We start from the raw sequence: 27,122 nt of genomic DNA on the forward strand, positions 1-27,122 counted from the left end.
TAATTTATTAATTGCATTTGCCTGTTAATTCACAACTATTATACTTGTACTTCGTAAATTTGAGGATTCTGATAAAAGATTTTTAATATAAGCAAGGAAAATTTTCATAGAATTAAATAATGATCTCTCTCTCTCTCTCTATAAGAGGTAGAGTCACCGAATCATATTCTCCTTCGGTGCTGCTTTGCTTGAAAACTATGGACAAAGTTCCTTTGATGGCGGGAGTCTTTTGGAGCGTTCCAAAAACTATGGATCAGTTACGGGTCCAATGGCCAACATTGACAGATGGCGTATTCTAGAGAAATAGCATGGAACCTCCTTTCATTTGTCGTTGCTTGGAGTGTTTGGTTAAGCAAGAATCAATTAATCTTTAACCATATACTAACGGACTAAGAATCTTGCTCTTCTTTAATTATTAATTTCTTTTAAAAAAAATATTATTTGATATATTTCTGAACAAAAAGTATTTTAAACTATTACCAATACTATATTTTTAAAAATACCTAAATAAATATGGATGAGATTCACAAATAATTAATACAATGCTAAGCTTCTTAATTAGACAAATGACTCGCTACTCTAATTTTCTACTTTTCCTTCTCTAAAACTATTATTTTACTTTGAAGTTCTCTTGTTTTTTTGTTAGGGTATATTTGAGATTCTTGTAGTAATTATGGTTTAAAGTATTTTTTATTTAAAAATATATTAAAATAATAATTTTTTTAAAAAAATAATTTTTAAGATCAACACAGCAAAACAATCTAAAATCATAAAAAAAATTTTAAAAATAAGGGAATGTGGTTTGCACCATATTCTCAAACAGATTACTTAATTTTTTTTTAAAATCACAATTATCTTGAATATTGGATAAATATTTGTTTCTAATCATTAATTTTTTTTTTCTAACAACATAGACTTTTTTTTGGTAAAAAAAATTTTCCTCTAACGAGGTTTCTGTTTTATCATTTACTTTTTTTTTCTTTGTTTTTTTTTTTATCAAATCATGTGTTTTCATGCTATATGTTTTTAGATTGTTATCTCCTGATCAAATTAATAGAAAAACCTTTTTTTTTTTAATCTTAAAATAGTTTGGGATACTTGAATAAAAATAAATTAATTTATGCAGTGTAATTTTGGATGATTTAGTTATAGTTTTAAAATCTGATCATGTCGGGCTGGCCGATCCAAAATCTGGCCGGATTGAAGAAAAAACAAGAAAAGAAAAAACTCAGTATGATCCCTTAGTTTTTTTTTTCTTACTAAAATTATATTATTTTAATTTAAAAAAAAATTAAACTAGTAATCCGAGTTTTGAACCAGACTAGTTATTAGATGAGGGTTAAAAACTATGGAATTAGCAGTAAAAAAAAGAAAGAGGTACTGAACAAATGGATTGATTTCTCTCGTCACCATGTCAGTAAGGATTCCATTTTTCATGGGTGGCAAGAACCTTGTTGAATGACATCATATATCATTTACCATGACGATTTTTATTATTTTTTATTTATCTCGAGTTCAATAAAAACAAGAGTTAGTAATTAGGTCTTGAAAAATGAAAAATTACAAAAATAAAATAAAATGAGGCAAAGACGACAAGGGCAAATAGTCATTGGAGCACAGCGTCATCGATTCGATGTGTCCACATCTTACTCTGCCAAACAAAAAGACTCTTACACACACTGTAAGTCTCAAATCTCCACTCTCTCATCAATCGCGGGAAGTCTCTCTTTCTTACTGTTTTTTTTCCAAAAAAAAAAAAAAAACATAAAATTAAATCTTGCTCAGTTCTTCTTCGCTTACAAAATTAATAAACATTAGTCCCTCTAAATCTCACAATTAACTGTGATCATTAACTTATTAATGGATCTATATATTACTTATAACTCGGTTATGATATATTATTTGTAAATATCAACCATTTTTTATCCCATCTATCCGGTAAAAGTATTTGGTATAAATATTTGGATAACCAATGGGAAAGTTAAGTTATTAAAGAATATGAAAACACAAAAATTAAAAATAGAATTTTTTTAATAAATAGTTAGATATTTTTGTTTTCCACTAAAATATATTATTATTCTTCCACTAAGCCATTAAATATACTTGAAAACACAGCTATTAAATTTGGTTTGGTTTAATAGTTCAGTTTAAAGGTTGGAACTTTGTTAACCCATTCCTGGTCTAAATTGAGTTGAAAAAAAAAAATCAACTTTAAATGGATTTAAGTTAATCTGTTTCATTCAATAAATTAACTCGTAATTCAATTAAAATATGAATTTACTTAAAAAAAAATTAAAATAATTTTTATTTTAATTTTTATAACAAGTTAAAACAAATTGATCCCGATTATTTAAGGTGAAGTGTATGTTAAATATTATAGTAGTTTTTACTGTTATAATTTTAAAAAAATAAATTAAAAAAACATGTTTTAAAAGAACATTTTGTCCACCAAACATTTTTTATATTTGCATATAAAAACTCATTTCAAAGCATTTTTTACCAAATATATAAAAAAAAAATTTGGAGTCATAATCAAATAAATTTTTTTTCCTGTAATTAAATATCTAAGCTATTTGGAAGTAGCTCAACTTGAAATTGCAAACTTGGACATAATTATATTTACGGCGGGTTGAAAATGTGGTTGACTTTATTTTTTAAAGTATTTTTTTTGAAATTATATTAAAATTATAATTTTTTTTATTTTAATATATTAAAACAATTCAGAAAAAAAAAATAATAAAAAAAAAATTTACTGAAACTCCAGCACAAAAGCAGCTCCAAATTTGCAGTTGCTTGAAAATAAACAATCGGGCACGCAGCAAATTTGTTTTCGTGGCAGAGTTTACGAGTGCCAGTATAATCATGACCCTCTCTAATCATGCAACCAAATACTTAGTGTACGCTTCTTTAATTACTTGTCAAAATCAACATTTTGGTTTAATAAACTGAAAGGTCTTATTCATCGCAGTTCCACGATCTCTTCTTTTTCTGTTACTTTTACTTTGTTTTTGCTTAGTATGATTTTCATCTCCTTTTCTGGTTTTTCTCTCTCTTTTTTTTTTCCTCTCTCCCAAAAATCTTTAGCCCTTTAAATGTAAGGTAGGAATCCGAGTCCAAAAGCACCATAAAAACCCTTTTTGAGAGTTACAAAGATGGTGGAGAAGAAGTGTATGTATTTAGAAACTAAGTGTAGTCTTAACAGGAAAGGGTGCTTCTTCTTCTTGTTTTAGTTTTGATCTAAAGCCTCCTTTCTCTCTCGTTAGCTCTAAGGTCTCTAGGGCCCATTCTAAAATGGGTGAAAACAAGGGAGAAACAACCAAGAAACAACAACAACAGCAACTATCTTCTTCTTCTTCTCCGAAAGGCCCAATTGAGGAATCAACAGAACTAAGACCTCTACATCATCAGCAGACAACTTCAGCTGTAGTTACTGGTGCTCCATTCATCCCTGCCCCTCTTTTTGTACCAATTGGTGCAACTTCCTCTCCATTTGAGAAACAATTTGAGACAGTAAACCCCAAGAGAGCAAGATACAGTAGTGCACAATGGAAACTATTGCCTTCAGCATCTCAACAACCACAACCACAACCACAACCACAACCACCAACACAAGCTCAAATGGCTACTGTTGTCTCAAGCGAGGCAACCCCATCGCTAACCACAAACCCTGCCCAACAAAAACAACCCCGCACAACGGCAGAAGCTTCCTCTTCAGACACAAACTCATCTCCTTTACGCTCACCTGTCCCTTCACTTTCTGCAGCTTCTGCCCAAGAAACAAGCAAACCAGAAGAAGCACATCAACATCAATTTAGGAAAGGAAAATATGTGAGCCCAGTTTGGAAACCCAATGAGATGTTATGGCTAGCCAGGGCTTGGAGGTTCCAGTACCAAGGTGGTTCTGATTTGACTTCAAGAGTTGAACAGCTGCCAGAAACCACTACTGGTCAAGTCACTAGTGGTGATACAGCTATTGCAGTCCAGTCAACAAGAGGGAAAACTAGAGCCGATAAAGATAGAGAAGTTGCAGAGTTTTTGAATAGACATGATGTTCATAGAGATGCAAAAACTGCAGGTACTAAATGGGATAACATGCTCGGGGAGTTTAGGAAGGTTTATGAGTGGGAAAGAGGTGATAAGAGAGAACAAATGGGGAAGAGTTATTTTAGACTCTCACCTTATGAGAGAAAGGCACATAGATTACCTGCTTCGTTTGATGAAGAAGTTTTTGAAGAGTTATCTCAATTTATGGGTCCTAAAATGAGAACTCAAAGCAGAGGACCCTCACTCATTGGTTCTGGTGATGATAGCAGTAGGGGAACTTCTCTTGCTGCTGCAAGAGCTCTCCCTCCACCCCCTCCTTTCAAAGAGGATGATCTCTCACTCTCAGGTATAAATGCATTCTATAACAATGACTCATCAGCGAAAAAGTTGCAATCTTTTGCAGTACTTGTGCTTGTTTTTTCCAAAAGAATGAAACTTTACATGATCTTTGGCAGGAAGGACAAGACAACTGGTTATGACAAGTGGAGGTGAAGCTTACTTTCATGGTACAAGAGGGAGTTTACTAGGGTTCGATACTGCCATGGAAGCTGCGGTAGGCTCTTCTTCATCTACAAAGGAGCTACGTAGAATTGGTAAAGTAAGAATGACATGGGAAGAATCGGTGAGTTTGTGGGGTGAAGAGGGAGAGCATCATAGAGGGAGAGTTAGGCTTCAAGGATCAAGCTTTTTGAACGCAGATGAACTAACTTTCTTTGATGATTCGATGGTCGCTTGCACCATGGAAGCATTTGAAGATGGTGCTCTTAAAGGTTTTTCTGTTGACAAATTTCTTTCTGGACAACAAATTAAAGTCTTTGGCAGAAGGAAGTCTTCTCCTTCAGCTTCTGTTACTCCTTCGGGTACTTTTATTTTTGTTTTATTATGTTCATTATTTCTAAAGTGGCAGTTTAGAAATCTATATCTCACAGTTTTCAATTTTTCACATGCCAGGTTTCACTGAAAGAGTTCAGCTTCCATTAACTGAACCCTCAATAAGATGTAAGTCCAGTCCCCTTTGGTCTAATGCTCATAAATTCATCAATGTACATGAATATACACAATTCCCATTACATGTCATGTCCTTACTAGCTGCCTTTAAGGTCTGTGATTAGAAAAATTAACAAGCTCCTTAATTTGGGCAGTTTTAGTTTGCGTTGTTATGGATAATTTGTGGAGTAATAACCAACCATTATGTTGTTCTTTGGACAGTACCTCCATGGGAATTTCAAGATCCAACAGAATATTACGTGGGGTGTCTTAGAGTTCCACCAACAACACTTCCAAGTTTGTTTGAGCTTTCATGGTACTTGCAAGAGCCACCTCCTGAAGAACTGAGATTCCCACTTCGAAGAGATGTGTACAGGGACTTGCCACAAGGCAAAGAACTCTTCTTCACAATATCCAACGATCCCTTAGATTGTAGAGGTATTACTTATGATATTTTAAGCTCAATTATCAGAACAAACCCTAGTATAAGTGGAGCTACTTCCTCGAGTAGAGACTCTTTCATTGGCGTTTGGGATGATTGCATCAATAGGATCGTGTCCAAGTTTTGTTCTGTTGAGGTTGTTATTGTTAGAAAACAACACTCTTCACCAATGGTTGATACATTGCAAGATGAGTGGCCAAATGTGACTGGATTTGTTAGAAACTTTTGTTTGTGGAGAGGAGAAGAAACCGACCAATTAAGGGAAGGTCAAGTCGATCCCTCATCATCCATAATAGAGAAGCTTTTGTGGACTTATTTGGACCTCCCCTACATTCTAGGCTACTACGCAGTTGGCTACTTGGTGACATTTTGTGCATTATGTAGATCACAGGATCGTATTATTCGTACTGATCTCTACTCTTTAGACCTCTCTTCACCAGTCGAGAGAATGAGAGCTCTAGTCCCATGTTATAGAGTTGCTGGATTATTGCCATTACTAGCTGATCGTTGCTTCAACAACTTCAACAATGGTGGTACTTACAAGCAATTAACTTTCAGTGATTTTGAAAGAGTAGACATGGGTAATGGAAACATCATGGAAATGACGCCAAATACAGTGACAAGATTGTTCTCTAGCAGAAGAAAATGGGCAGCAGTCAAAGAAATATACGACTGTTTGGACCATAGAATCCCACATGCAGAATTCATCTACAGATCATCAGAAAAAGATTTGGCTTTGGTTTTCAAGCCAAGAGGGGTTAAATTCAAGCCAAACAATTGCGAGCAGCTTGTTGAAGCACTGAAATACGTGACCCAAGCTTTGGTAGCATTACACGACTTATCTTTCATGCATAGAGACCTGAGTTGGGACAAGGTGATGCGAAGAAGCGACAGTGAAAACGAATGGTTCGTTTCTGGCTTCGATGATGCTGTCGGGGCACCACAGCTAAACCCAGTACATGGTATCGGGGAGACGCGTGGTAGACACGCTCCAGAGATGGGAAGAGGGATGCATGGTGTGAAGGTGGATGTGTGGGGTGTTGGTCACCTGGTGAGGACTTGCGGGTTAGGTCCAAATGGGGTGCCAAAAATGCTTAGAGAGTTGCAAAATAGGTGCTTAGACCAGAACCCAGAGCAGAGGCCTACTGCCGCCGATTGTTATCACCACTTGCTGCAGGTGCAGTCGTCTCTGCAGCCATCTTCATCTGGAGTTCCATATTGACCTTGATTGATTGAGACGTGTAATGGGTCACGTGTTTGTCCATGTTACCAAAAAAAAAAAAAATTATTTTTTATAAGCCAGATCTTTCTTTTAATCCATGGGTATTATGTGATGTGGGATTTTCTTTCGAGGGGGCTCTCAAAAGGTGGGGCATTTTGCGATACAATTTTTTATTTCCATGTACTTTTATACCTTAAAATTGAGGCATTGAATGTGAGAGGTTAAAGTTGGTTCAGAGATTTCAAGGGGGGAAATGGCGGCTACTGCAGGGGGGGCTTTCCAGCAGTTGGCTAAGGCTTTTTTTATCTATCAAATCAGGTCTCTCTTCTTGTTTTTTTTTGTTATTTTCTCGGGAAATTTAATTTAATTTGGTGAAAGGGAAAATAGAGCTGATGTCTGTAACAGTGTTTTTCGGTTTTTGAAAGTAAGTTTGGGGTATTTCTCGAGATATGGTATCTCTGAGAAATGGCAGGACTGTTTTGTGATGGATTACCATGTTGACAAGCAGAACTGATCAAATTGATAGCACCATTATTGTATACTATTTTTAACATTTCTTCCCCTTGTTATCGGCTTTCCATGCTTCTCTTGTAGGGTTTAAGACAGAATAGTCATTTTCAGCTTCTTCCATGTCAGGTTCTTGAGTTAAAGATGAAAATGGTTGAAATAGTTTTAGCAGCAGCAGATTAATTGTGCTTTTTCTGCTGTTACGCAACTGGTTTTTTTATATCAATATATATTAACATCACCACCAGGAAAATATCATGAAAAAGTATTAATTAGATGTTATAAATATACTTTTGGAACATATCTGATGTGGATCAAGAGAGTTTTTAATTTTCTGCCTAGCAGATAAATTTAGTTTTTGTTTTGACACTAATATGGCCTAAACCCTAGAATTTTGACAGGGTAAACCATCCCGACCATATCTTTTAATTTTCTGCCTAGCAGATAAATTTAGTTTTTGTTTTTGACACCAATATGGCCTATACCCTAGAATTTTAACTTCAGCTTTGAATCTTTTACTCTTGACTACGAATTTAGGAAATGACCAGGGAGCCACTCCAAATTAATGATTATTTTTAGTAGGTTAGAAGAGTATGTATACAAGAATTATTTTAATTTAAAAATATAAACTGCAAGGTGTAATTCTTTAATATAATTTCAAGGAAAATATTTTTGAGCTTGAAATTTTATAAATATACTATTATTTTGTGCTGAAATTCTTTAATTAACTAATTAAGAATATTAATGCTAGTTATGTAAAAGGTTAAATGTTTGTCGTCGGAACAAATATTTGAGAGGGTAAGAACTAAATATGATACTTCCATAAAATGTTTTGGTTTTAGATGAATTAATTGAAGATTGTCTCTCCCCTCTTCTTGCCATGAAGATCCTCTTTGTTCTTCAAAGTTTCCAAATAAAAAATTATGAAGCAAAACAATTTTTTTTTTTTTTGAATGGAAGTGATTTACTGACCAAAAAGAAATAAAAAGCTAAACCCAATCCTTGCCGTGAAGCTTAGAAAATAAGGAACCTGTCACAAAGTTAGACCACTTTTCAATTGCATCAAATTTTATACAGCCCCATTTTCATACATCATTTTTGACAAAAATTTCTATTATTAACAAAAACTTTAGCTAGGCAATTCACTACTGCATTCTTTGTAGCTTCAGACCCAATTGCACTGTAGATTCACACATATATCAAGTTTACAAAAAGTTCTATTATTAATGTAAGCTAAAATATAAGGATTGAAATTGATAAAAAGAGAAACATAAATGTTGTAAAGGAAAAGAAAAATCAAACATGGAATCCAAGAGGAGAGAAAAAAATAAAAGAGAGGGAAGAAAAAATATCACCAGCACCATGTCATGGTGATTTAGGCTACACGCACTATAGAATGATGGGATGATCCTGGAAGCACCAAAAGAAACCACATTCTCTCCCAAACAAACCCTAAATTCAACTTCAAACAAGGAAGACCTAATTCGTAACATCATTGGAGCACCAAGTGGGGAAAGTGAAAACATGTCAACATCTCGCAAGAAAATCAGTAAGAGCATCAAGTTGGTTCGTTAAAACAAAAAAGTTCAATATCTTAAAAATCCTTCGATAAGATGTAAGAAATCGAGAATTGAAAAATATCAATGGAATACAAATGTATTATCTCAGTTTCCTTAGTGGGAGATTCTCTACTCACTCATGTTGCCTGGTATATGAGAAGAAACTCTATCGTGCTGCAAGCGGGGCCATTGTGTTTCCATTGTGGTATCACTGCCCAAAATAAGCCATACATTTGTGCATCGCCAAACCTTTTTAATGTGTGCCATCATAATTTCTTACCTTCTGCAACTGTGTCAGCTGCCAATGGATAGAGAGGGTTCTGTAATCCACAAAAAAGGTCTTCCATATTGCTCTGCTCACACAAAATTTTAGATTGGGAAACGCAGAATATTGTAAGGTCCCTCCCACGAGTTATTTATTCCTAAAATGAGAACTTTTTGCATAAGTGTTTATCTTGCTTTTTTTTTTTTTTAAATCATCGAGAGTATATTGAAAAGGCCATAAAGCCAATAGCCAAAGTGAAATACAAGGATAAAAAAAAAAAGACTTATGAAAATTAAAAAAAAAAAAAATTGATCTACTACAGCAAACAACAAAGAGACCACCTAAGATTTCTTATTACACCACAATTTGATATCATCAAAAGATCTTAAGAGGTCATTTCTTGTATAAGTGAAGTTTGAATCCAAAGTATGCAACCAAATAGCAACCTGATGAAGGATGGTGGAGAAACAATCAAACAAGCTCATAGTTCCTTCCTCGAAAACAATTTTGTTCCTCAACAACCAAATACCTCCAAGTAGTACTATTGAAAATTAGTCTCCAAGTTGATCTTTGGAATTTGTCTTGCACCATTTCAGGCCACTGCAGAAGCAGCGAGTTAAGTGTTCTCTGTAAACAACATTGAATACCCCACCAATCAACAACTTTCATCCAAACACTCATAGAAAAGTTACAGTGTATAAAAAGGTGCTATGCAGTTTTCAAATTTGAGCTGCAAAAAACACATGAAGCTTGTGAGGCAGGCAAAACATTCCGATGATGGAGAAAAGCTCTTGTACTAACTTTGTCCTGTACTGCCAACAAGCCTCCAATCCTCAGTTCATCCCTAGAGCAAGATAGAAATAAGATGTATATTCGGATTGCAAGAACTTTTCTCTCACCTTTTTTTAGAACTTCCATCTCTAATTTCTTTTGTAAATTAATCTTATGGGACTCCGCTTTCTCCAAATAAAAGACTTTGCTATCTTTTTTTTGAAAGATTTGATTGATAAATTAAGGGTCTGCATTAGTTTATAAGAAGAGAGGTTACTTCTATTTAGTCCAAATCCAGCTATAAATCCTTATTGCTGAAAGGAATTCTACGTTACAATATACAATCCTTCCTCAGTTTTATTTACTTTTTCTCAACAAATTTGGTACCTCCAGGCCTATGGAGAAAGGGCTCGTACCAAGAAGTTCATGGTTAAGGGTGTGTATAAGCTTAAACCTATAAGCCCGAGCCCAGGAAAGAGAGGCATGGGCTGAGGTGAATGCCCATTGACACCCCCTCGCAAACTCCACCTCCCGATATGACAAAAGTTTTCCGGCATTTCTGAAAGATCAGCTGGCACTGAAGATGAGGAGATGTTCAATCTTTAGTTGCAGGCACTCAACAACGATGTTTCTTATGTCTGAGATAGATGCTGTATTAAGAGTCTTAGCCACCAAATAACTTAGTAAGCATTGCATAATCTCAGAACTCCTCAAGTCAGAACTTAGAATTCTGCCCGTCTATGTTTTTGTATTCTGATGCATATTTCTCTTATTATTTCAAAACTTTCCATCTCCTTTCTCTTGTAGGACACTTCCTCTTTCTTGCTCACCGCAAGGATTCTGCCCTCTTCTAGCCGACCTACAGCTGCTGGAAGCCCTTCTCCCGCCAGAACTGTTCTGCCGACCTACTCTTTGATGTTGTTTCCTCCGCCATGACTGTTCTGCCGACCTATTCTTTATATTATTAGAAAATAATTTAAATTATATTTTAAATAATTTAAATTTTTGAATTGAAATGTTTTTTTTTTTTTTCCCTAGAGGTTGGTATAAACTAGTTACACTCTAACAAAACTGAAGGGGAAGTTATGTATAGTGAAAACAAAGAACAAGTGAAGCTTAAAAGCATAATTAACTAGTATTGTGACTCAAAATGAACTTTACAGAACCAAAATGTCACCAAAAGAGTAGTAACTCCAATGGTTTCTAGGGCATAATTGACTTGCAAGCTTAAAAGTGTAATAAAGAGGCCACAAGCGAATCCCATCTTGAAATTGTTGAGAAGAGCAAGGGGGAAGGATACCTTCGGCTGGCGGTGTCAAATACTCTGCGAGAGAACACATATCACAGCAACAATCACATAATTTACTCCTAAAGCTCTAAATGACAGAGAAATTGTCTTTACCACATAAAAGTAACCCAACAAGGAATTTCCCCAAAAGAGAGCCCTCCTTGAAAGACTTTAAAACAGTTCCTTGAAGCTCAGGAATTTTTCTGATTATATATATCAACTAGTCTTCCAGGCCTTCCACCCTCTTGCACAGCTCAGATCTTAGATATGGAGATAGGATGAGAACCCGCAAGCAAAAGTTCCATATTTTCCACCGGAAACACTTCACCGAGGAGCAAAGCAAAATTTGGGCTGCAATGAGAGATTTTGCTGCCAAAAGGAACAGCCAGAACACCTACCCTGGAATTTAGAATGTGCAAACAATTGTCAATGCGGCCATATGAGATCTTGAGTGCCAAGATGAAAATGTCTCGTTGGGGGAAAAAAATGTCATGTTTGATCAAAGCAAGGAGGCAGAGATTTATATCTTCAATAGTAAACTTATGGTAGAAAACTGAAACCTAGGGAAACTGTATCAGTTATGTTCTTGACTGAGCCAAAAGTTTTTCCTTTTTCACGACGTATACACTGCTCATTTTCTAGGGCCTCACTTCAACAGACAATAGCTGTGACTGATTACTGTGGAAAACTTTATACCCTATTCGCTGCAGTCTTGATGTTTCGTAGAAAATCCTATCAAGCTATGGCAAGTCCATCGAATCCTGCTCTGATTTCATAGCAAAGTTCTTAGCACCATATCCCAATAAAATTCTATACCACCAATCTAAGTTCAGTTTATATGGTATTTAGAACATGGAAAAAAAAAAAGAAGCACCTACAAATTTAATAGTCTGGATACCTACTCCATACCCGCTCCATTACCAACCTGGAGTCTAATTAGCTAGGCGTGTCTTTTAAGAAATTGCTAACCCAATAGGCCAACATCGTGGGCTAGGGCTGTGTCTGCTACTATTAATTGCTTTAACCAGCTTGCATAAGAGAATAGCAACCAGTGAATAGCGAAGGCCACTCATGGAAAAATAGAGGAAAAGAAGAAGAAGAAGAAGAAAAGAGTGCATGAATCATAACAGAATGAGAGAAGCACGAGAAAAGTTACCAGATCAAACTCTCCCACAAGCTCCAAGACCTGGTAATGAGAAATTCCAGCCGGAATGACAATTTCATTAAACTCATTGAATATCCAATTATTATAATCACTCAATTCTATTGGATTTTTACTCAATTTGATAAACTCTTGATCTGGTTTCCCGTTTTGAAATTTGATCCGGCAGGCTGAACCGAGACCCGGTTAATTCAGGGTTGAAACTGGACCAGGTTAAAGAAAACAAGAAAATAAAAAACCTCATGGGTTAACCAGGCAAGACCTGGTCAAAAAACTAATTGCAACATGTTGAATTTTGATTTTAAAAAAAATTACTCGAGCAACCCGATCAAAACCCAAAACCTGAGTCATGAACATAGTCGGGTCTAAAAACTATATTACTTTCAGTTAATTCTATAGAATTTAACAGGCCAATACTCTTATTTACTTTTTTAAAAATCCCTTAGCCTAACTATCCAATCTTCACTTAGTTACTTAATAAATACCAAAACAAATTATTTAAATTTTAATAATAATAATAATAATAATAATAATTACTTATACAATATTATACTACAAATCTTGTAAAAACCAATCTAATTTCTAACTTTATTTTATAATTTAAGTTTAATTTATAATAATGATGATTGATTAAGCATATATAAAGTTATTTCTCTTAATACATATATTTATCAAAGACGAAGTAATATATATAATATAAGGTCGTTGGTGTATTTTTTTTAAAATATATGGTATAAGTTTATTTAACAACTAATATGTTATTTATATGAAATTGTGTTTTATTACTCTCCGGGAAAAAAAAAACATGGAGATAATATATTTATATCTGTATGCTACAATATTCAGAATGAGGATGGGCCTTGAATATATAGGCTTCAACTAAAACAATTGGTGCCTAGCCATTTCATGCAAGCCCTGTAACCCATTGAAGCAGGCCCATTAACAGAATTTTTTACGGATAACAAAACGAATAAATTATAGATAGATGTGCCATTGAAATTAACATAGTTTATTTATATATTTTTTTATTAATGTGGTATTTAGTCGGTTTGTGCGCATCTCGACTAATCCTGTGGATCCTAACGATTATATAAATCTCCAGTAGTCATGAGATGACTCAAACTAGTGACAATTAAGAAAATAAATCCAAGATCTAACATGTCAAACTACCATACAAGATTAAATTAACATAGTTTATTGTATATATATATAACAAGAATGGTTATGCAAATTCTTAAAACTTTTTATTGTTATCTTTTTTAATGTTTAATATTACTTTGTGTTCTATTTAAAATATAAATAAACCTTATATGATTCAAGTACCATAATTCTATAATTACATTAGTTTCTTCTAGGCTTGGTAGTTCATGCATGTACACATAAGTTGTTTTAATCTCATTTCGTCGTTTGCCCTCGACAATATCTCCACATATTTCACTACCAAACTAAAATTCCAAAAGAAACGACAAGAAAATAGGAGAAATAATTAAGATTATGTGTATGTGAAAACTAATCATAATTTTTAATTTGTGTGATGGACATGCTGGCACGTAATTATAGAGGAGGATCATAAGTAATTAAATCATCAATTAATTATTATTTCCAAAGATCCGAAACTATGAATCCCAACTCAATCTGATCATGCATTTCGTCATCATCAACTCCCTAATGGCTCCAAACCAGCCAACTCGAACAGGCCAAGAAGTGAGTTGATCTTGCAAGTAATGTTGGTTATTTATAAATATTATCATTAGATTAATAAAATCAAACTTCATTTTTCACTGTTATTTAAATAATTAATTTAATCCTGTCTTTAAGTGAAAAAAACTACACGAGAAATATATTTCTTTAATCAAGCAGCAAGCACGAGAAATTAAATGGGGCATAGCCCACGGCATATATAGTTAAGTGGTTGATAGAGATATCGTAAAGACAAACTTTTAAGCATTGATTGGATTAATTAAAAGCGTGTGATTATTGTTTTTTTATAATTAAATAATTAGTGGGGAAACCCTTGAACAGCTATTTTGTTGTTTTTCCTGTTGTTTATGGGTGAGCATTGTTGTAAGTGTCACCTTAATTTCTCAGCACTTAATTCTTCTTCACCTTGATATAATGACACGTTTTATAATAAAAACAATCAATGCTTGTCCTCACCGAATTCAAATAAATTTTAAAAAGTTGTGTTTGCATGGATATATATACGTGTGGGTGTGAATGAGCAAATAAATTGATTGTCCTTTTCGACTAGAAGAGAGAGTGTTTACAAGTATTGTCCATTTTATTTTATTTTATTTTAGTGTATTTTAAAAATATATTTAATTTAAAAATATATTAAATTGATTGTTTTTTAGTGTTTTTGATAATTTTAATATGCTGAAATAAAAAAATAATATATATAATATATATATTAATATATTTTTAAACAAAATATATTTTGAAAATTACTACATATCATAATATTAAATACATATAAAATATCCTGAATTACTTGATCTACATCTATGTCATTATTTAAATTTATAACACCTTAACTTAAATTATATTTTCTAATATTTTTGCAATGTAATATTGAATTTCGTTGAATTGAATTAAGTTATTGATGAGGCTAAAATCAATTGCACTTGGTTCTTCAATTTTGACAATAATTTGGCCAAATCAAACCATTTGTCTCTCAATCCAATTAATTACATGCCTCATGACAAGTAAAATGTTTTATTTGATCAAGTTCAAGAAGAAGAGGGATCAAAGTATTTTAAAATTTCTTCAAAGTTAGAATGACAAAAGATTATAAATTAAAAAAAAAAAAAACCACACATCTAGCGATTGCAATTGGGAGACAATAAAGTTAAATTGACAGAAGATTAATCTATGGGACTCGTAATCCACATGTCAAATTGTGGCTTTAAGCTCTTATCTTTTATCATAGGATTTGTTAATGATAATACTTGTTTAGTCAAGATAACTAATTAAGTGTACAAACGAGTAAGTTAAACGTGTGAGGTAATCAAGTGGCTACAAGACGAACAATATCATGATCTAATGGAGGATGATGGCTGGAAAAAGTGTTTAAATAAGTAAATTAAACGTTTAATCAAGAAAGGTGTCGACCGTTCAATGGCAAAGAGACTAGCAATTAATACTGCGATGTAATGCAGAATGATAACTACAAACAAGAACAGTACAGATCAACAAGAAGGGGCAAGTAAGTGGGTGTGTCCATGAAAGAAATCACAAGAAATGTCGATTAATGAGAGGAGAGTATTTTTTGATGGGATTACATTTGTCTTACTCTCCTCACGCCTGCTCCTTTCATCATGTTCTGGAATGGTTTTTGATTGGTTTAAGGTCATCTAGTTTTTTTGAATATTAGAAATTTTAGTTGATTTTTTAGATATTTAAAGTAAATAATTGTTGAGCAGAAAAAAAGTATTAGCAACCCTGAAATACCTTACCTAAAATAAATAATATTGTTTATATATATATATATATATATAATATATTATTAAATATGACCTGATGATATTTCTAATTCTATCAATGTATCATAATAAGTTTACTATAATGAACAAACCATGATTTTTATGTTAAGAACTTGGTCTGAATAATGAAGTGTCATCAATTGTCATTGAGGCTTTTTTCGTGATGATATTAGAATTTTTGATTATTTTGTTGTTCCAAATATTATTTCAGATAAAATTATATGATTTTTATCCTTATATTATAAATGGTCTTATAAATTTATTTATTTTCTCAATTTTAACATTTAATATTAAAATATACAATTGAATTGGGTTTTGTAATTTTTATTATTATTTTTTATGAAGTTATCTTCTCTTATAATCCAAATCGCGAATTTGATAGATTATCACGGGTTTACTCATGTTTTTTTAAATTAATTTTTTTTCAAATTCAACATTCAATATTGAATTAATTGAGAATTAAGTTTTTGTATTTATTTTTATCTATTTTCTATGAAATTATCTCAATCTCATTGACTTGATTTATGAGTTTGATTATTTAACTCAGGTTGACTTAGATTTTTTTTGTTTTTTTAATTGAATTTTTTTTTTTCATTTTCATCATTTAACATTAGATTAATTTAAAATTGAATTGATAATTTATTTTGATTTATTTTTTTATGAGTTATTACAATTTATAACATAAATAATAGATTTAACAGTTTATATATATATATATCATTATTTTTAATATCTTAAAAAATATCATCCAATATACATCAGAGTTTAAATTTATAATTTCTCTTAAAAAAATATATTAATAACATTTAAATAATTTTTTTTTATTTTTAAAAAATATTTTAATTTGCTAATAACCCAGTATCAATCTATTTGACACGGCCTCCGAACGTTAGACCAAGTGGGAACATATAACGAGGCAATCCAAACATCCACGCATAGAATTATTAGTAAAATGATGACAGTGTCCTTTTAACTGTGTGATAGTACCATGGGAACTCCAGTTTAGGACTGTTTTGTAATTTATGTTTTAACACCTTGTTGATAATTTCAAAGTAAATTTATTTCATCCAGTTATTCTTTTCAAGCTTTCCGTGAATTCAAAATAAATAAATCTAAATAAAAATCTTACCCTTAAGTTTTATAGATTATTTCTTATGATGTCTCCTTTCCTTGCTTTCCTTACCCTAAATCTAACAAGTTACTATCTTGGAATTAAAAAAACAACATATATTCTTGTATTTTTTGGTTTTAAAAATACGAAATATTATTTTTAGTTTCATCTTCACTTCTATTTTTTTTAATTAAGTATATTTTGTATTTTTATAACTATTCTTTTTATCATCAAATATTAACCAAATGTAATTATGTAGACATTTTTCATTTTGAAAAATGCTGGCAGTGTCCTATAATATTAGCCAGAAAGAATGTTGCACCGTTTAAAGACAAAAACCACGACACATGTTGCGAGTATTCCCTTTCAATTCTATGATGCAAAACTTCCAAATTTCCAGAAACAAGAGAAGACAACAATAGCCAAAAAATAAAATATAATAAAAAATATAACTATGAAAGTTATAATTTAACTGATTAGATTTTAAATTTATTTTTTAAAAATTATTAGTTCAATTACTATAAAATCTTAGAATTATTAGAATTTTATTTGGTCATCAACTTAAGGATATCAAGGGATTAATTAGTCGAACTGTATGTAAAATAATCAAACACTCATGATTTAATATATATATATATTAGCTGAGCCTCAGAGTTAAATTACCACAGGGAATTTCTCTGTCAATCTAAGCAACCTCTTCCTCTGAATTATTCAATTGGTGCGCCATTTCTTCACTTGGATTTATGTGGAGCTTCTTGATCCAACCCCTCACGTAGGGCCTAATTGGAAACTTTAAATGAAGTAAATGAATCATTTAGTACATGAATATTACTTGAAGGTCACTGCTGTAATCATATGCAGTAATAATATCTTCAAAAGAAAAAGAAAAGAGACCTCGAAAATAATTTTTTTTTTAAAGTTTCATTTAAGATCCAGAAGTATTAGATATTCTTCAATTGTGTCACTCTACATCCATCTCCATTAATCTTTGCAATCGCAACTGCATATTTACGCAACGAGATGACACCGTTTTCAATATCATTTAATCTTTCTTGTTTAAGGAGAGTGATAATTTCAGATGGGGTTTCAGTTGAGAATTACATGATACATTTGGGATCCAATTGAGAAGGGTTTCATGTAGGGACTACAATGTTAATCATTTGATATTTGGGGGACTAACTTTAAAATGTGTGATGACTTATGAAAAAATGTACTCATATCCAATTTGACCATCCCTATAAGATTTTAGGGATGAGGGGACACAAGTGGAACACATCAAAAGTGATAAGAATTTTTATTTAATATTTTTCTCTCATACTTATATCTATTTATCTATAAAGTAGATTCAATGATAGGATATCACTAATTACAGCTTGAATATCATAAAAATTTCGTTGTTGAGAGAGAAATCAAATGAAGTAGCAGATACAAGTGGAACACATCAAAAGTAAATAAGAATATTTTTATTTGATATTTTCTCTCATATTTGTATCTATTATTTTTATAAAGTGGATTTTATTAATATGATCTCATTAATTATAGCTTTAAGTATCATAAAATTTCTTGTTGCTAAGGAAGAAACTAAATATATCATATTGGTTACTCTTTATACTCACTTTAAAGAAAGAGATTGACACTAAAAGAATAAAGAATAATAAAATTCATGACTCAAAAGTGATAGGAATATTCTATGTAGAATTTTTCTCTCAGTTTTAGTTTTTTAAAGTAAATTATAGGAGTAACTAATAGAATATTCTTAGTTATTTTTCGAGTACTATAAGATTTCTTGTTCTTTCTTATATGATATTTAATTTACTAATTAACGCACAGGATTAGCTTTTCAACGTCAATCTAAAAAGAAAAATGTAATTTTTTGTTATAAAAAAGGACCAAATTGATAATTTGTTCGGTTTGTTTTGTATTCTTGACATTAGGGAGGTTATATATCCTCTCTACATATCTTTGTGGTATTGATTTTTTCTTTTTTTTTGGGGACTTGTCAATTTGTCCCACATATTCAGTCCTTGGCATCCACATGCTTGATGAAAAGGCCTTTTTGGTGCTTACAGGGAAAGTAATTTTGCGTGCACGTTGGAAAATTTTTTTTGGCTGATTCTGCTATCACTCTGAAAGAATTGATGCATCAACAAAGAAAGAAAAATAAATAAATTAAAGAAAGAATAATTTATTTATTTACAAAGACTACTGTTAGCTTTGCTATTTTGAGCACCTGTAGCGATTATGTCGGCCTTTTGAATTATTTTTATTTTAAAAAAATATTAAATTAATATTTCTCAATAATTTTAATATGCTAATAAAAAAAAATATTATTTTAAAATATTTTCATGGAGCACCGTATTATCAAACAAATTATTTTTATAAATAAGATTTTTTCCATGTGCAAACAATATTAATTAGCTGATGTGAGTTCTATATAAAGAAAAATAAAAAAATAAGTCAAGTCATGTGGTAATGGTGAATTCAAATGCCCATAAAACAGGTTTTTTTTTTTTTTTTTTTGGATAATTGATAGATGCTAGTGATAACCTTTTTACATTATCAAAGAAAATACAAAAAGCAATTAGCCAATCCAACATTTTACTGGTCTGTGGATTTTACCTTTTGTTCATGGCCAATAAACAAGCTAGCTAGTAATAACCAGACCTATTGGCATAAAGGAAAGTTGTCCTTTGAGAGTCTCAAATTTCTTTTCCTCTCTTCATGTAGTGTTGTTCCCCTCCAAATCTCATCAGAATCCCCATCTCTTTCAAGCTTCATTTCTTTCCCTTTCCACTCCCCTCCCGTCAAGTTATGTCTTTTTATGCGACACATAACTTGACCCACTTGTTCAGCTACCATTTCTTTGATGAAGCCAATTTGTGAACATCTCAAGTGTCTTCATGTCAGCTCTGTAATGCTTTTGTGTGAATTCAAGCAGCAGAGGCCATGTGAAATCTGGATATATTCTTGGATTGCATGTGTCCACTAATTCCTCTGGTGGAGTTACCGTCTTGTCATTCCTTGGACACAAGAAGAAAGCAAGAGATTTTCTTGGCGTTTGGCTGTTCACCACTGCTCGGTGCAAACAGCTCTTGTATCTACCATTTGATAGAGCCTGAAAGGCAACAAAAACCCACTAAGTATCAGTCCTTGTAATCAATCATCAACGCAAATTTGGAAATAATTTAAACAAGTGTCCACGTAGCTACGAGACAATTCTATCTGTTTATCATGTATGAGATCATCACAGCACATAGACAGCACCGTTTCGCTTAGATGATGATACTTTATAACACAGCTCGGTGCGGATTAGTATCTTACCATGAAGGTGTCGCCAATGTTTACGACAAAAGCGTCGAAATTGGGGCTAATCGAACGCCATTCGTTGTCTACATACACTTGAAGACCACCCACTTGGTCTTGATGAAGGATGGTTAAGGAAGTTGGATCACAATGAGGACCAGTTCCTAAAGTAAGTTCAGGCTTCTGGCATGGAGGGTAGTAGTTAAGCCTCATTATTGAGTCATTCTCTTTGAAATATTCTCTGAAATGTGCTCTGCTCACACCAAGGCTAATTCCTAATAGCTCCATGATCCCTAGTGACAAAGTGCTCATGGCCTTGCAGTAATCCTGGTACACCCTTCTGATGACAGCACAAGGAAGATGAATTTTAGTTTTAAGAAACGTGAATACTAATAAACAACATTGAACATAACCAAATTGAATGGAAAATGCTTTTGCAACATACCCGAATTTGGCGAAGTCTTCCCCCATTCTGTCATGAAAATATTGCTCAATATGTTCTGATGGATTCTTCTCAGCTGTATAGCTAAAAGAAAGTGTTTCTTTCCATGGAAGTTTGGAGGAAAACCTGCCAGTAAAGCTACTAGCATATCCACAAGACTCGCCAACTTTTCTTTGAGCCTTTTGTTTCTCGGAAAGAGGCAATTCAAAGAAGTTGTCCACGTAATTAAGAGCATGAGCAATGAGTGTTTTATCAACTCCATGATTAACAACAAGAAAGAAACCATGTTTTTGACATGCTTCACCAACAAGTCTTGAAGCTTCCACTGCAGCATCAGGGCTACCAGAGAGGAAACCACCCAAGTCTATAAGTGGAACTTGGAGTTCAGGTGCATTAGCACTAGGCTTTTCATGGTCAGGCCAAATGAACTGTTGAGGTATGCTTGATTGGTATCTAAGAACTTGTGCATCAAACACTAAAGACTTGCTATCATCTTTGCATTGATCTTGGTCTTTGGGATGGTGATGATGGGTGGTTTTTGAAGGCATGGTTTTGACGCAATCTATTGCCATTGCATTACGAATCTGTGACTGGTGTGATGGCTAGCTTCGAAGAAATGGCAAGGCAAGATATATATATATGCAAGTGGCAGGGAGAGTAGCTGCTAGCCAGTCAAGAGAAACGAAAGAGAAGTGTGATGATGATAAAAGAAAAGCCAAGACCGCTCTCATTGGGGGAATCGCCGAGCCCAAATGTTGGAATCTTGTAGCTCCCTGTCTTTCCCCCACTCTTATATGCCTTGTGTGGATTTTTATTTTTTCAGGGGAGGGGGGGATTTGCAGTTTAGGGAGTTACTCAATGAGAAAATGAGGTGATATTCCAATTTGTTGGACTTGCGTCCTTTTTATAGCTGCCAGGAAAGCTCTTCCCAATCGTGTTCATTTTTTTTATTTTTTTTTTGGATGCTCTATGATCGTGTCAGCAGGGCACTTTATCTTGCCTTGTATCAAGAGAGTGCTTGGACCTGTGTTAGACCCATCATTTCCTGTCCTGCGCTACCACTCTGCTTTCTTATCTGGGAGCAACACCAGCTCGGTAACTGCTTAGTGCATCAAAACACTAAAACAAAAGGAAAAGGCAAACTGTTTAATTGCCCTGCAAACACAGATTTCTCCGCTAAAACAAATTTATTTTATGTTTTTTTATCTCTGTCTTTTTAACAAAACATACTTTCAGCTTTTTGTCCTAGAATACTAACCACACATGTAACTTGAGTAATTCAAGCTCCAGCAGAAGCTTCACATGCATACCCACATCGAACTAATTAATTTTTTAAAATCTTCTTTGTGACTACATGTATTTGGGGCATCAAGATATCTGTCTTATCCAAACATCGGGCATGGATTCACCATGAAACAAAGTAGAGAGTTGAAGCAAACAACCATCGTTAATAGAACTAAAAGCTTACACAGCACTAATGAAATATGTCAGGGATAATTGAAGGGAGTTGGCAAGAAAAGAAGGTGTGAACATTGAATATGCAACCTAGTACTTTGTAAGGAGTAGCTTTTGCAGCATGTATGGCTAAACAGAATCATTGCAAATACACCATTGGAGTAAAAGGAAAGAGACAGATTAAAGAAACACCGTTCCTGTTTGGGTAGAAAGATCTTCCAGTCTTATGGTGACACAGACTAAAGAGTAAAGGGGTTCTCCTGTCATGGAAATAGCAAGCTATAATTACTAGGAGCAAGGACTGGTTAGCCTAGTAGTCGGCAATCGGCATCTACTAGGATTGGTAAGGTGTTGTCGATACGGCGATGGAGGATGTCCTAGGGCTATATAAAGAGGTAGAGAGTTACCAAGGGTAAATAATCAGTGATTAAATTGATGTGATTATATCATCCAAGAAAAATCTGTCGCCTGCGTTAATCTCTAAATTGAATTGGCAGGGTTGTTTTTCATGAATTTAAAACCACCTAGCTATTTTTACAAATAAATTTTTAATTATACTATTTTATTAAGAAAATCTCCTTTTTTGTTTGCAAATAGTGTTTGATCTTCTCCTCTTTTATATTTCTTGAAAATGAGGCCAACGCCTGTAGGATGAAGCATATATAGCTCCCAAGGGACATTGTAAATTGCAATTTTTCTTTCCCTGTTAGTTTGTTCGGAGATAATCAGAGGCCAATCAGGTCAAATTTGCTGTTACTCGAGAAGGGACGTTTGATTGTTTATTCTAACTTTTTATGGAGAATGAGCTTAAAAAATTATAAATTAATAGCATTTTTTTAATAAAAAATAATATATATTTCCTATTCATTCGTGAAATGAAATAACAACGATTGGATTAAAGCATATATAGCTTTTTTTTCCCATAAAATATTAAATGTGGGTTTGATGGTTTTATTATATTTATACATGACGAAACTCAATAAAGAGCATATGGCTTTTCTTATTAACATAAATTTGATTTTTAACCTAGTTTTATAGTATGATGCTCTTTATAGTTTGCTCTTGTATTTATTTTCATTTTCAGTCGTAAATTTTTTTCGTGTGTTTTCAATTCATCGTTTTACTTTTGTGTTATCCAATTTAAATCAATTAAAACAACTTATCAAAGCTTAATGAATGTTAATTTTGGATACCCATTCTTTTTTACGTGTCGTTATTTTTCTATATTAGTTAAATATAAGAGTTTTCATGTTTCAAGTTCTATGATTGTTAATGATGATAATACTAAAGGTTTACATATTTTTTAATTTTAGAGTTCGTAGGATTTGTTTAGATCCAAGCTTGCCTCGGATACCCACGTTAATAATAATAAAATAATATATATATATATATATATATATATATATATAGAAGAGAGAGAGAGATTTAAATGGGTTTTAGTAATTGCTTTTAACTGATTTAAATTAGATAACATAAGGTTAGGAATAAACTGAATTGGAAACACATGAATAAAATTGATGGTTGAAAGCAGACAATGAGACGAATTTTAGGGCTAAACCTTTGAAATTTTGTACAAAAACATGTGGTTCTAATCAATGTCAAGACTATATATATTGTCATACAATAGCAACATTATTGGGAACGCATACTAAGAATCGCACCAATCGCGTCCTCAACTCTATCAAAATTGATTGAAAAGAGTGTCCCGACATGTTTACTGATCATGTCAACTTTAAGAAAAAAAGAAGAAGAAGAAGAAGCAGCAGCAGCAGGCATCCCTTATTGACAAAATTATCAAACCATAAAATATTTATTTTAACTATTTTTTTTCCCAGAGCAATGGGTGATGCCAAGCAAAATGTAGATAATTATTGTATAAAATATGCTTAAAACGTATGCTAGGTCGTTCTAGCCATGGTAGTAAACCTAAAGGGCAAGCCTTCATTTTCCTTTGCCGAACTTTGTCGTGCCATTTTTCTTTCGTTTCTCCAACCTCTCTAAATTCTTGTTTGGTATGACCCAGAATTTTTCTTCCTTTAAAACTTTCTTCTCTCTTATTGAAAAATTAAATATCTAAAAATTACAATACTATATTTTATTTTATTGACTCGGAAACAATTAATTATTTAAAATTCAAGTTGCAACTTAAGCCATAAATTTTTTGAATGGGACTAAGATTAGAAAAAAAATTCTGCAGAGACAAAACTTAAATTTTACTAGTTTTGACCGTAAGATTTTAAATTGTTCAAAGGAGAGTTAAGAATGTTTTTTTTTTTTTTTTTTTTTTTTTTTTTTTTTTTACCATAGAGACACAAGATTAGGCTCTTATATTTATAGAAATAGAAGCTCTAACCATCCAATAAAAAACCTACATCAATTAAGAAACTAATTTTAACAAGGATTAATAAGTTTTATGTCAGGTAAAAAACCAACAATTACTACGTGATCAAATCCTTAGACCATAAGGATTTAATTCCAACATTTCTCCCTAAACAACGTTAACATTTAATCTTTTTTTGGGATTAATTGATAGGATCCGTTTAAATGTAAATAAAAATGCTCATGAAAATACCCTCTTCAAGTGAGGATGTACCACAGTTTAATTGGAATAATTTTTCTATCCCTCATTGATAATCCATAGTTGCTTAAATAACAGACTATGTGCATGAAACTGACTAAAAGAGTAAGCCAAAAATGAAGGAACATTTTAAGGCCACTACTAATAACTGATGCCTAACAAATGAAATAATAGAAATGGACTCCATGTACTACTAAAATAAAATGCAACAAAAAGATGACATCAAGCATAAATTTCTCCAACCGTTAAAACCCAGTCCATGAACGATGTTAAGACCCAGTTTATGCACGTACGCCACTCCCATGCGCTACATCATTACGTTCCATTTGCGTCTCCTGCCAGCCTCCTCTCAAATATTTGGGGTTTGGTTTGAAACCTCTAGCTAAACGTCATTGCTTATCAATACTTTCCCCACTGAGTGGACTCTTGTCCGCAAAGTCCACATCAAAAAATTGCTCAAGCAATGACTAGTGTGTCTCCCACATGGCCTCTTCAGCTGGCAAATGTTTTAAGTGATGCCTAACAAATGAAATAATAGAAATGGACTCCATGTACTACTAAAATAAAATGCAACAAAAAGATGACATCAAGCATAAATTTCTCCAACCGTTAAAACCCAGTCCATGAACGATGTTAAGACCCAGTTTATGCACGTATGCACGTACGCCACTCCCATGCGCTACATCATTACGTTCCATTTGCGTCTCCTGCCAGCCTCCTCTCAAATATTTGGGGTTTGGTTTGAAACCTCTAGCTAAACGTCATTGCTTATCAATACTTTCCCCACTGAGTGGACTCTTGTCCGCAAAGTCCACATCAAAAAATTGCTCAAGCAATGACTAGTGCGTCTCCCACATGGCCTCTTCAGCTGGCAAATGTTTCCATTGAACCAAGTGTTCTTCTTCAAACTTCTTGTCTTTTTTTATCTAGCGAGTATCCAGAGTGTGCTGGGGCTCAAGTACGATCGTTTCTTCATCAGGTAGGGGCGGAAACTTAGTGAAGGACGGTGAATGCTCGCCAATAAAGTTTTTTAAGAGAGAAACATGAAATTTTAGGTGAATGCAAGTTCCCGTTAGAAGTTGAAGTTTGTAAGTAACCACTCTGATTTTTTGTATCATAGGATACGACCCATAAAATTGACTGGCAAGCTTCTGGTGGGCATGTTTAAAAATTGATTGTTGCTGATAGGGATACAACTTGAGAAACACCATTTCACCTATTTTGAACGTGACATCCCTCTTTTTTTGATCAACCATTTTTTTAATATGATTGTTGGAGGCTTCCAAATTGGCTTTGAGCTATTGTAGTATTGCATCTCCAGTTATTAATTGTGCATCCACTTCATTGATGGAAGAAATTTTTTTATGATAAAATGGGAATGAAAAGGGTGGATGCACGTATAATGCCTAAAATAGAGTCATTCTTGTTAAGGCATGGTACGTTGTATTATACCATAACTCAACCCAAGAAAGATAGGCGCTCCATTTGCATGGCTATTGATGCATAAAGCATCGAAGATATTTCTTAAAACAACGGTTAACCACTTCTTTTTGGTTGTCAGTTTATAGATGATAGGCAGAGCTAAATTGTAACTTGGTGCGTGGTTTAGTATTGTTATGTCTTATTTGTGTCTCCCATCAACATCCTCCCAAATATTTGGGATTTGGTTTGAAACCTCTAGCTGAACATCATGGCTTATCATTAACTTTCTTGAAAACTTTAGTTTTTCTCTATTGGCCACCCGAATAGAAAATGCTTTTGTAGGAATGACTGGCAACTTGAGCAAGTTTGCAAAACTATTGCTGATGAAATTATCTGTTGATCTATTGTCAACCAAAACCACTACTTCATGAAGGCCTATTTTTATTGTTATGCGCATGGTTTTTAGACTCAACATCCTATTAATGCTTGCAACATGATTCCAAGTTCCTATACATCCCTTGCATCTCCACTTTGGTCTTCTTCCCATGTCTATTGGTCAATAATTTCTTCACATACCACATTACCTGCATGCCCTTCCAAATGTAATGACTGTGGTCTTTAACATCTATGTCCAACTATGAAACATTCATTGTAGTTGAAATAAAGACCTTGAACCTTCTTTTTTTTGTTTGCATTTCCTCCCATGTTAAGCGTTTAATTAGAACAGTAAGGGAAGCAGGAGCTGCACGTGTGGTTTGTGGAAAAGTTAGAGTTCTTATAGGTGGAGTTCACGTGAACCGTTGCTGTCATGTAAGCTATTCATCTCACATTTATGCTAAATTAATGGCCTCCTTAAGGGACTATGGTTTAAACATTTGTATCCCATAAAAAATCTCAGCCTTCAAACCTCTCGTGAATGTCCCCACCAACGCTCTTTGCATCCATCCACGCACCTTGTTGTCTAGCTTCTTAAATTCATGTTTATAATCTCTTAACATTCCTAGTTGCTTGATTCTTGAGAGAGCTTCAACAAAGTCTTCGCATCTTGATGGTCTGAAGTGAGCCTATAATTCCTCTTCAAA

The 27,122-nt window shown here is 33.2% G+C and overlaps 2 protein-coding genes across 3 annotated transcripts; one reads left to right on the plus strand and one right to left on the minus strand.

Moving 5' to 3' along the window:
- The first annotated feature begins 3,176 nt into the window (after positions 1 to 3,176).
- Positions 3,177 to 7,128, plus strand: LOC118060671 (uncharacterized). The gene is made up of 4 exons (XM_035073930.2): positions 3,177 to 4,390; positions 4,500 to 4,923; positions 5,003 to 5,052; positions 5,254 to 7,128. Exons 1-4 carry the CDS (start codon positions 3,292 to 3,294, stop codon positions 6,693 to 6,695), a joined length of 3,015 nt encoding a protein of 1,004 aa, XP_034929821.1. The 5' UTR covers positions 3,177 to 3,291; the 3' UTR covers positions 6,696 to 7,128.
- A 12,192-nt stretch (positions 7,129 to 19,320) lies between these two features.
- Positions 19,321 to 21,440, minus strand: LOC118060709 (gibberellin 20 oxidase 2). Of its 2 annotated transcripts, none has more exons than XM_035073973.2 (3): positions 20,589 to 21,440; positions 20,162 to 20,480; positions 19,321 to 19,955 (listed from the first exon to the last, which is right to left on the minus strand). In XM_035073973.2, the coding sequence occupies exons 1-3, from the start codon at positions 21,155 to 21,157 to the stop codon at positions 19,689 to 19,691; spliced, it is 1,155 nt and encodes a 384-aa protein (XP_034929864.1). In that variant the 5' UTR covers positions 21,158 to 21,440; the 3' UTR covers positions 19,321 to 19,688. The 2 variants fall into 2 exon arrangements, with proteins under 2 accessions (XP_034929864.1, XP_034929863.1); XM_035073972.2 differs by having other exon boundaries at positions 20,162 to 20,483.
- Positions 21,441 to 27,122: the final 5,682 nt, after the last annotated feature.

Source organism: Populus alba, chromosome 12, assembly GCF_005239225.2.
Source record: "Populus alba chromosome 12, ASM523922v2, whole genome shotgun sequence".
In the NCBI taxonomy this organism is placed as follows: domain Eukaryota; kingdom Viridiplantae; phylum Streptophyta; class Magnoliopsida; order Malpighiales; family Salicaceae; genus Populus; species Populus alba.

Coding starts and splice junctions, on each gene's coding strand:
- LOC118060671 (XM_035073930.2), top strand. CDS start 3,292: ATGGGTGAAAACAAGGGAGAAACAACCAAGAAACAACAACAACAGCAA. Junction 4,391..4,499: donor GGATGATCTCTCACTCTCAG/GTATAAATGCAT, acceptor GATCTTTGGCAG/GAAGGACAAGACAACTGGTT. Junction 5,053..5,253: donor CTCAATAAGATGTAAGTCCA/GTCCCCTTTGGT, acceptor TTCTTTGGACAG/TACCTCCATGGGAATTTCAA.
- LOC118060709 (XM_035073972.2), bottom strand. CDS start 21,157: ATGGCAATAGATTGCGTCAAAACCATGCCTTCAAAAACCACCCATCAT. Junction 20,484..20,588: donor GAAGACTTCGCCAAATTCGG/GTATGTTGCAAA, acceptor TGCTGTCATCAG/AAGGGTGTACCAGGATTACT. Junction 19,956..20,161: donor ACATTGGCGACACCTTCATG/GTAAGATACTAA, acceptor GTTGCCTTTCAG/GCTCTATCAAATGGTAGATA.